Source organism: Heloderma suspectum, chromosome 6 (genome assembly GCF_057233095.1).
Source record: "Heloderma suspectum isolate Gila_16-S chromosome 6, 16-S_ref, whole genome shotgun sequence".
NCBI classification, from domain to species: domain Eukaryota; kingdom Metazoa; phylum Chordata; class Lepidosauria; order Squamata; family Helodermatidae; genus Heloderma; species Heloderma suspectum.
The window spans coordinates 79,891,176-79,909,854 of record NC_139463.1 but is presented as its reverse complement, the minus strand read 5'-3'; the positions used below and the strand labels follow the sequence as shown (position 1 = coordinate 79,909,854).

At 45.3% G+C, this 18,679-nt stretch overlaps 2 protein-coding genes across 2 annotated transcripts; one reads left to right on the top strand and one right to left on the bottom strand.

Annotated features, from left to right (window-relative positions):
• Positions 1-3,103: 3,103 nt before the first annotated feature.
• LOC146341371 (olfactory receptor 14I1-like) lies at positions 3,104-16,056 on the top strand. The gene is made up of 6 exons (XM_084807401.1): positions 3,104-3,130; positions 3,602-3,712; positions 3,905-3,927; positions 10,905-11,349; positions 14,236-14,282; positions 16,044-16,056. Exons 1-6 carry the CDS (start codon positions 3,104-3,106, stop codon positions 16,054-16,056), a joined length of 666 nt encoding a protein of 221 aa, XP_084663527.1.
• Positions 16,057-17,431: 1,375 nt separating this feature from the next.
• Positions 17,432-18,376, bottom strand: LOC146341370 (olfactory receptor 10A7-like). Its single transcript, XM_084808334.1, has one exon. The coding sequence runs from the start codon at positions 18,374-18,376 to the stop codon at positions 17,432-17,434; it is 945 nt and encodes a 314-aa protein (XP_084664460.1).
• Between the last annotated feature and the right edge of the window lie 303 nt (positions 18,377-18,679).

The following is an 18,679-nucleotide window of genomic DNA, read 5'->3' as shown; positions in this document are numbered from 1 at the left end:
GGGCGCCATTGCGGCCTCCACCTCTTCTTCGAAGGTCATCTTGGCAGCACACTACCGCTGGAGGCAGCCCACCCACCTGAGGCAGATCCGTCAGGAGCGACGCAAGTAGCATCATTCACCTTGTCCGCTGGGGACCAGGGCGCTGCGGCCCCCGATCCATTCCGCCTGCATGCTATTGAGGCTACGCCCCGTCTTTGCAGGGTCTCCCAGGCGGCACACCACCATTTGAGGCAGTTCACCCTCCTGGGGCATCCTGTTAGCAGCGTTAGCGGCATCATCCCCCCTACTTATAAGGGACCCTGGCACGGCTGCCCCGGGTATGGGTGAAACAACCACACACCCCTATATATGACTCCTGGGCCACATGTGGTTCCGTCAGTCATATCTTCAGTAGCACTTTACGCTAGGGGTGAACGAAAGTCACTTACCTTTTCTCGCAGCTTTTTCGTGGTGGGGGGAGCCCTTCGCTGCTCCCCCCGCGAAGTTCAGGCCGGGGGGGGGGAGGCTTCCCGCCTCGCCCGGCCGAAATTCAGGCCGGGGGGGGGAGGCTTCCCGCCTCGCCCGGCCGAAATTCAGGCCGGGGAGGAGGCTTCCCGCCTCGCCCGGCCGCGAACACGAAAGTAAAAAAAAAAAAAGTCCCCTGATAGGCTACGTGACGATTCACGTAGCCTATCACGGCTAGATCTGGAAAGTCAGCCGTGATAGGCTACGTGAATCGTCACGTAGCCTATCACGAGTGACTTAAAAAAAAAAAAAAAAGCGCGTACGCGAATGGCGGCCCCCATAGGGAGCCGCCATTCGCGTTCCTTATTTAGTTGCTGTAGTCTACGTCAATGTTTACGTAGACTACGGCGAAAATAAGGGCAACGCAAATAGCGTTGCCCTTATTTTCGCCGTAGTCTATGTAAACATTGATGTAGACTACAGCGACCAAATAAGGAAGGGGAATAGCGGCTCCCTATGGGGGCCGCCATTATCCGTACACACTTTTTTTTTTTTTTTAAAGTCACCCGTGATAGGCTACGTGATGATTCACGTAGCCTATCACGGCTGACTTTGCAAATCTTGCCGTGATAGGCTACGTGAATCGTCACGTAGCCTATCAGGGGACTTTTTTTTTTTTTTCTTTCATTGCAATGGCGGGGGCGGCAGCCGGTCGAAAGACCGGCTGCCGCTCCCGCCCCGCTCGAACACCGGACGAACCGCCAGCCGGACCCGCCGCCGGGAGGGACATTCAGGGAAGGTAAGTCCCGTCCCGGGGGGGGGCGGGGGGGCGGAGGATTTCTCCCCGAAACTTGTTCGGGGGGCCGAACACGTTGGCGCTCGGCCCCCCGAAGTTTCGGGGAGAAATTCTCCGCCATCCCTACTTTACGCCCCTTTCATTAGTGTCTGGCTGAGTTCTGCAGGGTTAAACTTAGGATCTCTTGTCCCTACCCCCACACGCCCAGACGCCCACATACGTGACAATGCTAGGTCCTTTCGCTAATCCCGTGAGAGGAGCAATGCCCATCCAGGCTGCTTCTTCTGCAATTGGCCTTCACCTTAGGAGTGGCACAGCTGCCTTATGCCGAGGCCATCTGTGGAAGGGTCGCTACTAACCTTCTATGTGTTGGGACCTGAGAGACCAGGGCCTTTGGGCTACTAGTTATGTCTCCTTCCCTGCCGGATTGCAGCAATAGGTCTGACAGTGGCCTCCACCTATTGCGGGCCCAGTGATGCGGCACTGCATGCTGAGCTGTGAGTTCAGCCCCATGGTCACATGCTCCCAAACCATTACCATTTTCCATCACGGGTGCTCCCTTGGTAGCAGATCGCACCCATCCATTTCCTATCCAATAGCCCGGGGGTGGCAGGGTCCCCCTGGGGGGGGCCAAGACTGCGGGAAGCCTGTAGCAGGTTACTGCCCCTCCCAATGTGCCCCAGCCTGGTCAGAAGGGTGCCGCTCCTTCGGTTTTTTTTTAAATGCTACTTCCCATGACATCCCTTTGGGAGTCCAGGCTATTCCATAGCCTCTCTTTCCTGTAAGCCAGCCCGTTCTTGACGAGACCCCCTGGGTGTCTGGGCCCTGTTCGAAACACCTCTTCCGAAGATATGGTTGTCTTGGTCTGGTAGACTGACCCCTGGTCCCTGCTGGGCATGTTGCTACATGGGGTCCAGCAGCGTGGGCAGTGTTCTCACTTAATCAAAGCATTTGTCCCCTTACCTTTTGACCTCAGTGTCACTTTCGCCCACAGGACAGTGGGCCTGTATGCTGCATTACATTCTGGGGAATCAAGTTTGATCCCCTTGGGCAATGTTCTCTACCCCCCCCCCCGGACAAATCTCTGGCCTTCAGGCCGACTCCAGGTGGTTTTTTACATCTCCCTAGGTCTCTCTCAGGGGCCCCTCGTATGAAGTTGCAGGGCAATTTTCTCAATCTCTTCGGTAGGGTAGTGGCCCCTGGCCGTGCCTTCCTGTGCTGGCTCTGTTCGACAGTACAGGGACTGCAGCGGCTGCACCATCGGACCAAGGTCACTCGTGCTGTGCGTCTGGATATGCAGTTGCGGCTTCAATATTGCGGGATTTTAATGCTCAATGCCAACCTGCAGATCTTACCGGGTGCCGCTGTTACCCTGAGTTTCAGAATTGCACAGCTGGTTTGGTGGTGCCCTGGGCAGCAGCCTCAGAGTTGGGCCACCACCGGAATTTGTCAGGACCAGCCTTCTAGAGTCCTTCCCCATTCACCTAGCCATACACATTGGGGCCGACCTCATAGACAAGTCGTTAACCCTCTTTGTACGACATGGCCACTGTGCGAGTTACTTAGTCCCTATCCCACAGAAATCGGGGATCATGTCGTTGGGCAGAGCATCCATGCCCCAGTGTCTGGGTGTCTGATTACGGGCCCACCATCTGATTACGGGCCCACCATGTGCTGGGTTTTGGCACACCCAGTTGCTGATGCTTTGTCATGGAATCAGATCGACAGGCTCTGGGCCTTACCCTCATGGGTATGTCTGTTACTAGGTACCATCCTTGCAAGACTACATGGGACCGGCGTACCGAAGCTGAACATGTTACCCTAAATTACATAGCTTTACGTGCTGGTGCCACCAGTGCGGGTATGCGGTCCCACACCTTAGCAGCAAACGTCAGTCAGGACTCATGGCCCTTCCCTATACAGCCTTGCTGCAATTCTGCATATCTTGGAAGAATAAAGGGGATATCAGCTAGAGTCAGGAGGGGCGAGCTGGCCCTTTTTAGTCTTCTTGGCCACAACAAGAAGAGTTACTGACACCAAGTCAGCTTTCAGTGCCAGGCATCCACCGTGAGGTGGTGGCGTGGCCGCCTCCACCTTTTAGCAAGATTCTGGGCACCCTCTCCAGATTCCCTTTTTGGGTTCCGAGATAATGGCCCTCCATTAGCCCCTTCCCATATGGCGTTTCACTGTCCCACGCTGCAGCTTTAACAGCTCTCTGCGGGGCCCTTGGGATTTTCAGGGTTGTTTTGGGTTCCTTATCTGGCTTGTCCAGAAGGGCCTTCAGATAATACGATGTACAGGTCTTTCCCACTGTACTCCACCTACCCATTCAGAGGTTAATGCCCATCAGGGTCATCACAGGTTACTGGGATACTGGGTCTGGAAGGGACCCTTGTCTTGTCAGTCCGACAGTTCACTATTAACAAATTTCAGTTGAGCTGCTACCACATCAGCTCTAGCACGCTAGGCCAGGTAATTTTCGATAGGAACCCTCTTTTGGTATTGAGCAATATATTGAAGGAAGCCACTTCAGGTGTCTCTCACAGGCAAGTTATGGCAGTGGAATGATGGCAGTTTGAAGCATTCCAGCAGGGCCCTCACAATTTGACCACTTTCTTTCTGTTGCAATTTTCCCTTTGCTTGCCCTAATGTTTTCTTCCTCAGATGGCCGGACTCCACGTATGCCGGTACGGGTGCTCTTATGCGGGCACAGTATGGTGTTTTGGGCTGCACATATGGTTCTACTCCAGCCTTCGGATCTTAGTTTCCGCTACCCAACACACTACGATCCAGTGGCTTAGCAGATGGAACATGCCATGGGAGTCCCCCCCCCATCCTGTTTCACCAAGGTTTGGTCAGTCTTCCTCTGCAGGTCCAGGTGCTGCACGCTGGATGGAACGACATGGGCTGTAAGCCAGGCAAGGACCCGATCTAACGGGCCTTGATGAATGTGCAGATGGTCTGGCATACCTGGCCGGAAGTAGCCATTACGATTCTCACTGCTACTTGGATCAATTGGAAGGCTCGGAACGACGTTGCCGTTGGCAGGGTGCATCAGAAAGTGAACGAAGAAAGGGCTTATGGCCTATGTGAATGGGGTGATGGATGCACCATCCACAGGAAATTCTTTGAACAAGGAGGGAGCGTTACAGGCAGGACGGTGTCCACCTGTCTAATGTAGGGAATAGCATATTTCTGTCTGATCTGCAAAGGGGCCTGTGGGAAGTTCTTCTGCGCAGGTGGGGGGAGTTCACAAGCACTAGGCTTGTGACTCCTGTGGTGGCTAGGACGGGCAAAAGCAGAAAGGGATTAGGGATGGTGTGCATGCAGAGGCACTTTACGGTGACAAGTGACGCCTGAGGCCCCCCGAACGGGTTGTGCGGCTCGGCGGGGGGATAAGTGTTGCCTGGGAGACCAACCCTCCTCACTCACCCAGGTGTTGTGCGGCACCAGGTTGGGGGTGACACCGGAAGGTCTACCTCCCCCAGAAGGGGCAGTCCGTAGGGGCGGCGAGATTGACGCCACCCCTCAGGCTGGGTGTGCTTTCGCCCGAGAAGTGCCAGCTAGTCGCTGGCACAGTCAGATGCCCGTCCTAGGTTCCCCTTTGCAGATATTTCAATAAATGTGGCCCAATTTTCAACCCAAGCCTCATTGTCTGACTCTTCTTTGACCCATCTCCACTCACAATGAGGCAGTTCTTCAGATGTCAAATAGTGAAATACTAGTGAAGGCCATGAGGTAACACACAGGGGAATGGCAAGTTTACCACCTACACATATGGACCTGCTTGTACTGTGAGTCAACAAGGTCCTTATCAAAATGGACATCTGTGAATATGTCTGCAGACATATATCCCAGAGTGTTGTAGATTCAAATTAACTCATTCAGGGCACAAACCAATGCATGTTTAGACAGAAAAAAAGTCCTACAGCTCCCAGCATTCCCCAGCCAGCATGCAGGCTCCTAGAAGGCATGCAAACCTTACTAGTCCACCACGCTGACAGGAGGGTGCCTAGTGATTTGTCCATGAATACTGGTATAACTTCAGCACTCCTAATTATCACCTGTACCTGGGTCAGGGCAAGAAATAAAATAAAAATTCAGTATGTGTAAAATGTGGATTATTTTTTTAAGAAGAAAATCACAGATTAATGTGGAAATGAGGTGGAATGAATTTATGAATGGACAACCACACTGTCCATCCTTCCTACCACATGAGAGAACCACACTTTCTTTTGAGGAAAGACCACTGGCTATCCTGCTGACCTCACTTCATGCAAACTAATATTTGCATGTGTTTTACACTTCCACAGAAGAATGTGCCTTGATTTGGGACAATCTCCCATCCGAGCAGTGTTCGGGGGCAAATCTTCAAGGGTGCTCACTTAAACAGTGCCAGGAGAGGAGGAAATTTATCACACGAAAGGGAACACATATTGACATAACATTTGTATATGAGAATTTATTTGTATAGATGCAACTATAATGGGGTTATTCACACAATGATGTGTGAGATGGATAGATAGCACCAATGCAATGAATATGAACTTGAGCATACTCCGGGAGAAAGCGGAGGACAGGAAGGCCTGGCCTGCTATGGTCCATGGGGTCACGAAGAGTCGGACACGACTGAACGACTGAACAACAACAATTCACACAATATGCTAATTCACACTCAGGGGTTGAATGTGGGTTGTTTTGAACCATGAGTTGTTTGTTGAACCATGGGTTAGCGTGTTGTCTGAATGCAGCACAGTTTCTGCAGGGTGGGTTATCATGTCTGAATGCAACTAGGGTGGCTTGTTAACCACCCTGAACAAACCAACAACAAACCAGGGGTACTCAAGGTGGCTTGTTTGAGAAAATTAGGGGTGGACGAAAGTGACTTACCTGTCCTCGAAGCTTGTTCGCGGTGGGGGGGAGGCGCTTCGCTGCTCCCCCCGCGGAGTTCAGGCTGGGGGGGGGAGGCTTTCCACCTCGCCCAGCCGAAATTCAGGCCGGGGAGGAGGCTTCCCGCCTCGCCCGGCCGCGAACTCGAAAATTTAAAAAAAAACCAAAAAACACCCCCATGATAGGCTACGTGACGATTAACGTAGCCTATCACGGCTAGATCTGCAAAGTCAGCCATGATAGGCTACGTCAATCGTCACGTGGCCTATCACGGGTGACTTAAAAAAAAAAAAAGCGCGTACGCTAATGGCGGCCCCCATAGGGAGCCGCCATTCGCGTTCCTTATTTGGTTGCTGTAGTCTACGTAAATCTTTACGTAGACTACAGCAACCAAATAAGGAACGGGAATGGCGGCTCCCTATGGGGGCCGCCATTATCCGTACGCGCTTTTTTTTTTTTTTAAGTCACCCGTGATAGGCTACGTGACGATTGACGTAGCCTATCACGGCTGACTTTGCAAATCTAACCGTGATAGGCTACATTAATCATCACGTAGCCTATCACGGGGGCGTTTTTTTTTTCTTTTATTGCAATGGCGGCGGCGGCAGCCGGTCGAAAGATCGGCTGCCGCCCCCGCCCAGGAGAACACCTGCCGAACCGCCGGCTGGACCCGCCACCGAGAGGGACATTCGGCAAAGGTAAGTCCCGTCCCGGGGGGGTGGGGGGCGGGGGGGCAGAGAATTTCTCCCCGAAACTTGTTCGGGGGGCCGAACACATCGGCGCTCGGCCCCCCGAAGTTTCGGGGAGAAATTCTCCGCCATCCCTAGAGAAAATAAGCCACGCTGCACAGGTAGCAAGCAATCCTGGCTGTGTTCAGTCAACATGATAACCCATGGTTCAACAAAGAGCCCAAGGTTCAAAACAACCCACCCTCATCCACAGAGTGTTGGTTAGTGTGTTGTGTGAACAATCCCAATGACTGTAACTTAAACAGAAATACAATAATCTTGCCGTAGTGTGGAAAGGCTGTGATCAGGTGGCATGTGTGCCTGCCTGCTCAGTTTGCTGTCCAGATGCTAACTGTTCAAGGCCCATGGATTCTCTCCCTTCTTTTGTTTCTTTATAATGATGGAATGGGCAACCCTTCAAATACAGATGACCTTCAAATAGTGTGCTGTCCTCTGTAATGTAGAACACGTACCTACTCTAAGACCCCCATACTAGCAACAATATTGTAGCCATGTTCCTTCAGACCATCTTTTGAGAAATATCATGGACTGATTACTATGCTATCCACCATTCTATCCCAAGCTTCCAACACCAGTACCTATTAGAGTCAGGCCAGGGCTTAGGGTTGCCAACATTTTTACCATCTTCTGTCCTGTGGGTCTGAAAGCAACTTGATTAGCAAACATTATCAGGGGACAGTACTTGAAAAAGATTCTCTTCCTGATTCCAATTCCTACAAAATTGTGCAAATGTGCATTTGCTCAAATTCAGGAACATCGAGCTCCTGCTAAAGGAACAGAAGCAGATCACCTGACAACCCTCCTGGACTGTGGGCGTTCATTCCCAAATCTGGGCCTAGAAAGTATGATCTTCTGTTCAACATGCCAAGTTCAGTTGCTGGAGCTGAAGCCTGAAACAGAGGCTGGAATTTTGTTTTCACCTGGGAAAGGCTTAGAAGGCCTGCCTAATATTTATTCTACGCTTGGTCAATCTACAATATTCTACGCTTGGTCAATCTTCAGCTGGAGCTGAAGCCTGAAACAGAGGCTGGAATTTTGTTTTCACCTGGGAAAGGCTTAGAAGGCCTGCCTAATATTTATTCTACGCTTGGTCAATCTACAATAATCTTAAGGCTTGCTAGTCAAATATGATGATTTTGCACACCGCTGTTCTCTTCTGCACTTCAGCACATAGATTCTCATTAGGCCAGGCCCCAAACGAAATGCATGAGTTTCTGGTTCTACAAAAGGACTTTGATCCAGACTTAGTTGTCCTTAGAGTAGACCCATTGAAATGCATGGGACTTAATGTAGCCATGACTAACTTGTCCCATTGATTTCAGTGGGTCTACTATAAGCATGACTATGTCTGGAGCCAACACCTGGAGTCAGAGATAGTACCCTGCCTGTCACGTTTGCTTAATTCTCCCCTAGATATATGCTATAGGTTAGAGCACCTTTTTTTTAGATTGCCACTAAGATTGCCAACTTTCCAACTGTAATTATGTCTTTAACAATGCATTGATATACAGAAATTAGCAGATGGAGCTTTTCAGCAGGAACGTCAGAGAAATCTGCAATGGAACCAAACGAGTTTGGATTTTCATGAATCCATTCTATGGATTCAGCAGTGGACTGACTTTTCCCCTGTCGGGTGGATTCCACAGACTGTGGACTGGTTTTCCAACTTTCCCCAAGTTTGCACAAATTTCATTGTAGAAAAATACGCAATTTTTAAAAAAACAAATGAACAGACAAAAAAATGTGTATTTCCCCCATAGGCTAAACTATGAAAATGTGCATTTTTAGGGAATTAGTGCATATCCACACTCGCAAAATTGTGCAAATGTGCATTTGTTCAAATTCAGGAAACAAAAAAAAAATCTGATTCTGCAGATGGGCAGACAATGGAATGAAACGTGCCTTACAATAGGGATGTACGAAACGACTCACCTGTTTTGTTTCGTGACATCTGCAGTGGGGGGGGGAGGTGCTCCGTCCCTCCCCCCGAAATCTTCACCAGCCGGCTCTGCTCTGTGGTGACCCTGTGGAAACTGCTGGCTGGCCAGGGCCGCCCGCAGCGACATCCAGCCTCTGCTGGGCTGCGCAGGGAAGCAAATGGCGGCCGCTGTAGCCGCCGCCATTTGTGTTCCCTTTTTTGCTGTGATAGGCTACGTAAATATTTACGTAGCCTATCACGGCAAAAAAAGGGAACGCAAATGGAGGCGGCTACGACGGCCACCATTTGCATTCCTTTTTTCCCCCCCATGATAGGCTACGTAAATATTTACATAGCCTATCACAGCCTCCGCAGGGACTCAAATGGCGTCCCTGCGCTAGCCGTGATAGGCTACATAAGTATTTACATAGCCTATCACAACAAAAATCGTGACGTGAATGGTGGCTGCAGATGTGGCTGAAATCCACAAAGCAGCGCGAACAGCACCAGGTAGTTGCTCCGTTTTGCGTGACTTTCTTAGGATGGTGTGGCAGGGGGGCTTTGTCCCGTCATGGATTTCGGGGGGCCAAATGCACTGGCATTCAGCCTCACTGAGATCCGTGGCAGAATTCTCCACTATCCCTACCTTACAATCCACCTAACACAGACAGAACGGGTTTTACAGAATCCCTACTTTTCAGATCATGGAGATAGAAGCTACCATCTTCTAATTGCTACAAATGAAGAAAGTATTACAAGCACAGCCACACAGGCCACACTGAAAACTTAAAACACTGCCATTTTTAATGTGAGTAAACAAGGAGGACTTGCAATGAAATTAGTTCTCACTGTGCTTCCTTTTTTTCTTTTTCTTTTATCTCAGCAGTATACAAGAGGGAAAAGCAATTATAATACTAATTTTAAAATCTATATGCACTTGCGGGAATATATATATATATATATATATATCTTAGTAACATCTTTTTTCTAGCACAGAATGCATCGGATTATAAACCCATTGAAAAAGGGCAATTTGAACAATAGGGAAATTGTCAGGTTTCTTTTTTTTCTGATCTATATGCTGAACATATTTTATAGGGTGCTCTCTCAGTTGTTGTTACATTATTTTACCACCATGCTCTCAAATGGCAGTAGCTTATCCTGGGTTATTTGGTCATAACTGAAAAACATAATGTGTGTTTGATTGCTTTGTACCCTACGCATACTCAGGGCTAATAGAGCACGCCTCATCTTGGCCTATGCACAGTTATGGTTGGAGGAATGCATTACATTGTCAGATCCCCAAAGTAAGTGTATTACTTTTTATCATCTGTAAAATTGCCTAAACACCCCCCAGTTCCCTCCCTCCCCCCCTCTCTCTCTCCTTCCCACTCCTCTGATTCTTTTTAAGTGGCATATTGATCTAGACTGTTTCAAAATAATATAAAAATAAGAGGCAATGGTCTATCCATAGATTCAGTGTGAATAATCTTGGGATATGTAACAGGAAGTTGAATTAGTCAATAGCCACAACAAGTTTAATGGCTCAGTATTGGAAAACAAAAGAAGTTCCCTTAATTAAGGGAAAGCAACCATTGGGTACATCCGTAGTGTGTGTTTGCGTGTGTGTGTGTGTGTGTGTGGGGGAGTTAAAACATACATTATTCAATATGAGGAAGGTAGGGTAGGAGAAATGGGAAGTTTGATGTATTTAAGTCATTATAACAATATTGGGAAAGGAATGAAAAATAGGGTTATATGATTGGAATTAAGTAACTTGAGTCGAATGTGGTATTGGAATGTGGACTGTATTTTATCCATATTATAATAAGAGCTGGAGACACATATACACACCCTGCAATGGAGAGTTCCTAATGCATGCATGTATTATTTATGTATTTGACAAATTTACATCCCACCTTTCCTGATGATTCAAACCATCATAAGGTACAAAAACACAACCATAAAGTTCTAATTCAGAATCAAGATCAGAAATTTTGAACCTCCAGATTTGGATGAGGATAATTTTGGATGTATCCCTAACACACTGCATGCTTTACTATTAATGCACTTTTTCATTATCTCCTTTCCCCCTTTCCCTGTACAGAGACTATCTAAATCAGGAAGTGTCCAACACAACCACAGTCAGTGAATTCTTGCTCCTGGGTTTCCCTGATCTGCTTGAACTGAAGATGTTACCATTCATGCTGTTTCTACTGATTTATCTGATAGCTCTGATTGGGAACCTTCTCCTCATTATTATCGTAGCCCTGGACTGCCATCTTCATACACCCATGTACTTCTTTCTGGCCAATTTATCCATCCTTGATATCTGCTACATCTCTGTTACAATCCCTAAATCCATGGACGTCTCCTTAAACCAGATCAAAACTATTTCCTTCTCTGGATGCATGGCCCAAATCTTTTTTGGAATGACATTTGCATCTGCAGAATTGTCTCTCCTCACCATCATGTCCTATGATCGCTACATCGCCATATGCTACCCACTCCATTACCAAGTGATAATGAACAAGATTAAGTGTTCCTGTATGGTATTTGGTTGTTGGATTGGCAGTATTGTCTTTTCAATGCTGCACACACTGAACATCATTCTCTTACCATTTTGTGGGCCAAACAATATCCATCAGCTATTTTGTGGCATCCCTCAGATACTAAAGCTTGCTTGTGCTGACACATTTGGCAATGAAATGGCAACCCTGGCATGTGGCATTGTTTTTGGTTCAATTTTTTGTTCTTCAATCATCGTGTCTTACATTCGCATCTTTTCCACAGTCCAAAAAATCCCTTCTTCCCATGGCAGGTATAAAGCTTTTTCCACATGTCTGCCTCACCTCATGGTTTTTTCTTTATTTATGATTACTGGGATGCTTACGTACTTGAAGAAAAGTTCAGAATCTTCATTCATCAAGGAAATCCTGACAGCTCTGTTGTATTCTATTGTGTCACCAATAGCCAACCCAGTCATTTACAGCCTAAGAAACAAGGAGATCAAAAAGGCCCTTGGACAATTCATAAACAAAATAATTTTCACCAGGGAGATGCCTTTAACAAAGTAAACTTTACTCCTATGTGCATTTACTCAGATGTACCATTTTGTTATATCTTTCAAGTAGTGTGTGTAAGATTCAAGTCATAATATTTCATTTCATTTACCTGGATATCTTATGGTTACGGTTGTTTGCTTGAGCCTGCTTGTTTGAAGTTGTTTTAGATATATGTTCTCTTGTGTATACTGTTTTTATTGTTGTTGTTGTTTGTTTGTTTTAATGTAAAGGGCTTTTAATTTCTGTATACTGTATTTTAATGTTTTTAATTTTTGTAAACCACCCAGACAGCTTTCGCTATTGGTTGGTATAGAAATGTAATAAATAATAAAAGGGAAATGACAAAACAAAAAACAAAAAACCACAGCTGGAAGTTCCTCACAAAAAAAGTTAAATCTATATTAATTTTGTGTGTGTGTTTACAGCATCCTCAATTATTAAGATCTATGATTTAGAGGTTACCGGGGGGTGGGGTGGGGGACAGCATGTGAAATATTGAATTCAGCCAATCCAGCAAGTTAATACATAATAGTAATACAGTTTTTGTTTTGTTTTTTTGTAAATCTACAATACCTAGTCCTATACAATTGTACTTGGAGATAAGTCTAATTGACCTCAATTAGATGACTCCCAAGGAAATGTGCATAGGGGCTCCAAGCCAATGCATACTTTCCTGAGAGTAGTAACCCCCACTGGTTACAATGGTACTTCCCTCTGAGTAAACATGTGTAGGATTGCTCTGCAACAGTTTACTCCTATGCACATTTACTCAGATGATTTGTTAAAAATGTGACTTTCAAGTAAGTGTGCATAAGATTCAAATCTTAATATTTAATTTCATTTGTACCTGGGTATCTTTCTTACAGCACATTTAGAACAAATATATTATATCAATTATAACTGTAGTGGAAAAGAACAAATATATTACATTAATTATAACTATAATGGAAAAGATATAAAAGGAATTTGAAATATGGCCATTAGCACTTTGGCTATGTTTCTTAGCCCTATTCTGGCATTCATAGAGAAAGTGTGAATACAGTGTTGCATGTGCAAGCCCCATCCTCAATGTCTACAACTTAGAAAGAGACCTTCACACAGTTAGCACATGGAAGTCTGAAGTGGGATTCTACGTGCATTCCAGTGGATATACTTAGAATCCTTCCAGTGACTGGGAACCCCGTGCTAACAGGGTTCCTTATCAGGGAGAGGATTTTAAGTAGGGATGTATGAAATGTACTTACCTTTCCGCGGATTATGTTTATGGTGGGGGAGGAGGCGTTCCGTCCTTCCCCCTGGAATCCTCGACGGGGATTCCCCGTTCCCTGGAATCCTCGACAGCTCCATTCCTCCCCCCTGGAATTCTCTATGGCCGGCTGTGCTCCGTGGCGGCTCCACAGAGCAGCCAGCCAGGCCCAGGCCAGAGCCATCCACAGCCAGATTTCTGGCTGCGGAGGACTCTGGGTAAAAAAACAAACAAACCCGGGTACGCAAATGGCGGCGGCTATGGCTGCCGCCATTTGCATTCCTTATTTTTGGTGTCTTAGTCTACGTAAATATTTACGTAGACTAAGACGGCGAAAATAAGGGGAACGCAAATAGCGTAGCAGGTGCTATTTGTGTCCCTTTTTGATTTGCGTACGCAAATCAATTTTGATTTTGATTTGCGTACGCGGGTGTTTTTTTTTTTAACCCAGCCATGATAGGCTACATAAATCTTTATGTAGCCTATCATGTCTTGAAAAAACAAAAACAAAACACCACAAGTCTGCAAATGGCGGCGGCAGCAGCCGGTCGGAAGACCAGCTGCCGGAGCCGCTGCCGCCCTGAAGATCCGCCCCAGGTAAGTCTCATCCTGGGGGGGATCCACAGGGGGGCGGGGGGTGGCAGGCCATTCTGCCACAGATTTCAGGGGGGCGAATGCACTGGCATTCGGCCTCACCGAAATCCATGGCAGAATTCTCTGCCATCCCTAATTTTAAGCACCCATGGATGAACGCACTTAGAATCCAGCTTCAGACTTCCATGCTGAATGTGCAAAGGTCTCTATCCAGAACAGGAAAATTCATGGTTGGGTTTGCATGTGTGGCCCCCATACATTATTCATGTGACCTTTCTGAATGTCTGAATAGAGGTTTTATTTAGTAACATCCCAATCCTTAAGGCAGAAGATTTTGGCAACATAGCAATAAGAACTAACACATTTCGTATGCATAAGAAAAAGAAACCATAAGAATTAAGACCATACATGTAATATTATAAGTGATGGATTTATTACAACAAGAGTATGAGAAAATGACCCTAGCCTCATTGCAGTATACATTATTTGCATGTTTCTCAGTGAAGTGGCATATTTGCTTGGAATTTTTCTAGGGAAGAGAAACTCTGGTTAAACGTTCCGAATTTGAGATGCTGCTGAGGTATGTGACATAGTTCTGTTAGTAGTAGTAGTAGTAGTAGTAGTAACAATAACAATAACAATAACACAAACAATACAGAGGTGGGTTAAAAATGCATGACCTGTATGAAATATCTGGAACAAATTTTAAACGTGTTTGACTATGTGTATCTTAAATTTGTCTTACGTGTAGAATGAAAATGTTACTCAAAATAATCCATGAAAAAGTAGAAATATACTGTACAGTATAAAGAATAATAGAACATAGTCAAACAATGTCATACCACTGTATGTAAGTTAATGAAAGATGAGTCTCCACTAGAGATGAAGTAAAACAGCCTGTCCCAATTTGCCACCTCATATGCATGGGGTGAATTGGGGCTGTCCATTTCAGTATGATTTGCTGGTAGCAGCTTCCATCTTAACAACAACAACAATTCTTCTTCTTCTTCTTCTTCTTCTTCTTCTTCTTCTTCTTCTTCTTCTTCTTCTAACAACAAAAACAACAACAACAACAACAACAACAACAAATTTTGAATCTGTTAGCTTGGCTAGCAGCTTCTGTGGCACATCAGTAACACCAAGAGTAGACCTCTGGCTACTGCCATTTTTGTGTGTGTGGGAATGCTAGTGTCCTTTTTCAGAGTCACTCTGAGAAGAAAGAAAGCTGGCAGAAGTGGCCAGCACTTCACTGTTGCTGCTGTGCCATCAAAACCACCAACAGTCAGTGGCTTCAAAAGAGGGGTGTGTGAATCAGCAAATCTTGAACTCATTGAGGTTCTCTGAATTCTACACCGAAGCTCATTCTGGCTCATATGCATATCAGGCTGCAAGCTGCTTTTTCTTCTTCTTTTTGCATAGAAATTCATGCATACTTTCATGTGCATTTTCCCAAAGATATGCATCAGTTAGACACATTTTTGAAAAGTACACATTTTCTCCTATTGATGAAAGCATGCTTGTGCACATTTTTGAAAAGTACACATTTTTAATGTGTTGTTGTTGTTGTTGTTGTTATTGTGCAGATCACATCACAAGCTCTGAAATGTATGGACGTAGACCACATATTGTGTTGGAGCCTGCATTTGGTTCTTGGAGGTGTGACCTGGTACATTCTGATCAACAGTGAAATGAAATGAATTTCTCGCAAATGCCTACTTGAAGTTTGTTTAAAAAGGAGAAGAGGAAAAATAAACCCACCGAAGAAGGAAACCTCTTCTCACCAAATCATTTCACTCCACTGCCCTCCTCTGTCCCCATTTTTTTCCAAGTTTGTCCCAAAATGCCACCCCCTCCATTCAGACACAGCCCTGAAATGGAATGAAATGAAATGAAAGCCCTGGCATCCATCTTGGTGTTTGCACTTTCAAATAATGGATTATATCAATAGCCCTACAACTCCTACAGAAAATACTGAAATGTAACTGACAGATAATAGTAAGATAAAAGTTGTGATATATTGTATGGGACAACATCATTCAAATGGTCTTGTATCTAGAATTTGTAAAATACTGGAGGAATCTGAAGATCAGAAATGTAAGATGAGATGGTAGAAAATAATAAAGCCCTTTACAAATGTCCCCATATTTATCTTTCATTTCATTCAAAGTCTTGATGAAATCAAAGGGTCAAGCCAATAGATACAGCCACCTTCTACTTCACAGTGTGGGGGGGGGGATCAGAATTTGGCCTTCTAGAGCAAAAGGACCACAGAGTATGTTTCCAGAACTGCCCCAGATAGGTCCATTGGAAAACGCCCCCCTCCTTGCTGCTCTGTTTTCAGGTGGATGTTCTGAGAGCATTTTGATGACATAACACATTGCAGAAAATACCTGAGCATTTCAAGGAAAAGTGAACTGGTTCATGGGGTGGGGGGTTAAAGCATTTTTTAACCACCATCATTCCAACTCTCGTCAGAGTAGTTGATAGCTGGCTTAGCTGCTATGTTTTTACCACTACAAAGCTTTCTTGGAATGATACTACATCATGACAGAGCATCATTATGTGGGCATCAGGAGTGGGGAGTGATGGCAGTCATGACATAAGACTGATCCAAGGGAGCGTTGTGTGTGGGGGGGTAACATGATGGCCAACAGCAGGCAGTTACTGAGAGGAACAAGAAAAAGAAATGAAATCATCACTGCCAATGCTAATTATATTCCCTCCTTTGATTTTTTGTGGATAGTGTCGTTCCTGAAATTACTCCAGAAATGTTTGTGCCTGAATCCCAACCCCCATTATTCAATTATTTCAAGCCTCAACAAACTGCAATGAATGGTATTCTTTTAGAAAGCCATGAGACTGACACAGCTATTTCTGTTGTTCAGTCGTTCAGTCGTGTCCGACTCTTCGTGACCCCATGGACCATAGCACACCAGACCTTCCTGTCCTGTGCTCTCTCCCGGTGTGTGCTCAAGTTCATATTCATTGTTTTATGCTGTGCTTTGTGGTTTTATTTTTTGTGAACCGCCCAGAGAGCTTTGGCTACCAGCTGGTATAGAAATTGAATAAATAAATAACTAAAGATGCCTTCTTCTCTCATCTCTTCCATTAATTAACAAGTGAACAGTACTATGATGGTCTTAAATCAGAAGCTCTTCACACAGTGGATTTTAATTGTGGTTAGTGGAATTGCGTAGTCTGAGCCTAGGGGCCACCTTCTCCCATGACTCTTTGGGAACCTTGAGCATAGCAGTGGGCAAATAGCCTTGCCATGGGATCATGATGAATCTCTAACTTGGAGCCATTATGTTCTTTCCAATAATATATCCTCCACTGGTGAAATTCCAGGGCAAACATAATACAATACAAGATCCACGTGACATGCATACTTTACTGTTGTACCAAAGGGAATGAAGCATCTTACCCTCCAGTAAGGAAAGCACCAGCATGTGTATACACACACACACACACACACACACACACACACACATATATTCTAGATTTTGCTTTTGAAAATAGAACAACTTTAATGCTCTATAGAACCCTATGTTTTATATTCTATTTTTTTAACATTCTTCCTGTTGCCAAAATAATCCTCTGTCCTTCTCACACTACATTGTTTATCTGTCCCTCTCAGATGGCTTTTCCCTTGGCAGCCAAGAATATTGCAATCTCTGCTCCACAACTGCCAACTGACATTAGGAAATCTCGTTGTTGTCAATAAAGCATTTAAGTAGCATGTGAGAAGGTTTTGAATCCTAGAGTTCTCCTCAGGGCCTCCTTCACTTCATAGTTCCTCAGAGTGTAGATAATGGGATTTAACATGGGTGTAAAAATTGTGTAGAACAGTGACAGCATTTTTTTAACTTCTGGTGAGTAATTGGACTTGGGCCTTAGATAGACAATGCTCCCACTTCCATAGAACAAAGTCACCACAGTAAGATGAGATGAACAAGTAGAGAAGGCTTTGTGCCTGCCCTCTGCTGAAGAAATCTTGAGGATGGTGGTAATGATACGGATATAGGAGATGAGGATGAGCACAAAGGGAAACATGAGGAACAGAAGTGTGGAGGCAATGGACTGCATCTCATATAAATAGGTATCAGTACAGACCAACTTCAGTACTGGAGGTGCATCACAGAAGAAGTGATTAACCTCTTTTGGACCACAAAAGGGAAGACTGAAGATCCAACCTGCCTGCAACAATGAGACAGGAATGCCAATCACCCAGACCCCACCCACCAACTTGTGGCAGAAGTTCCTGTTCATGACAGTGGCATAGTGAAGGGGGCTACAGATGGCAACGTAGCGGTCATAGGACATGGCAGCTAAGAGGAAACATTCAGCACATCCGAAGTAGAAGAAGCAAAACATTTGAATGGCACAACCAAAATAGGAGATAGTTTTGTCCTTCAGCAGGAGATTGACCAACATTTTGGGGATTGTGTCTAATGTGAAGCAGATCTCAATGAAGGACAGATTCCTCAAGAAGAAGTACATGGGTGACTGAAGGGCTGGGTCTATCATGACAACGATAATGATGAGGATGTTCCCAGTCACTGTCACAATGTACATCACCAGGACTAGAGGGAATAGAAGCAACTCTAAATTCAGCATACTAGAAAACCCAACTAGGATGAATTCCATCTGAGATGTTTGGTTTCTCCACACCATTTCTTTCAGATATTTTTATTAGATTATACCCTGAGGACAAAGAGAAAAGCTCTTAAATATTCCTGTGAGTTTAATAGACAACTAATATTTTCTACCCCTCAAATGCAGTAAACATGACTGGGTGTCTGTCCTGAATCACCAGATTCTGTTTGTTTGTTCTTTTACTGCCAACATAATTCATTAATTCATTCCTGGTTTGGTAATATAAATCTCATATCTCACTCCAATACATTTGTGCTCCTTTAATTTCTCAGAACTTTCATATTATAGCTTAAGTAATAGTACAATCTAACTTGGCTAAGA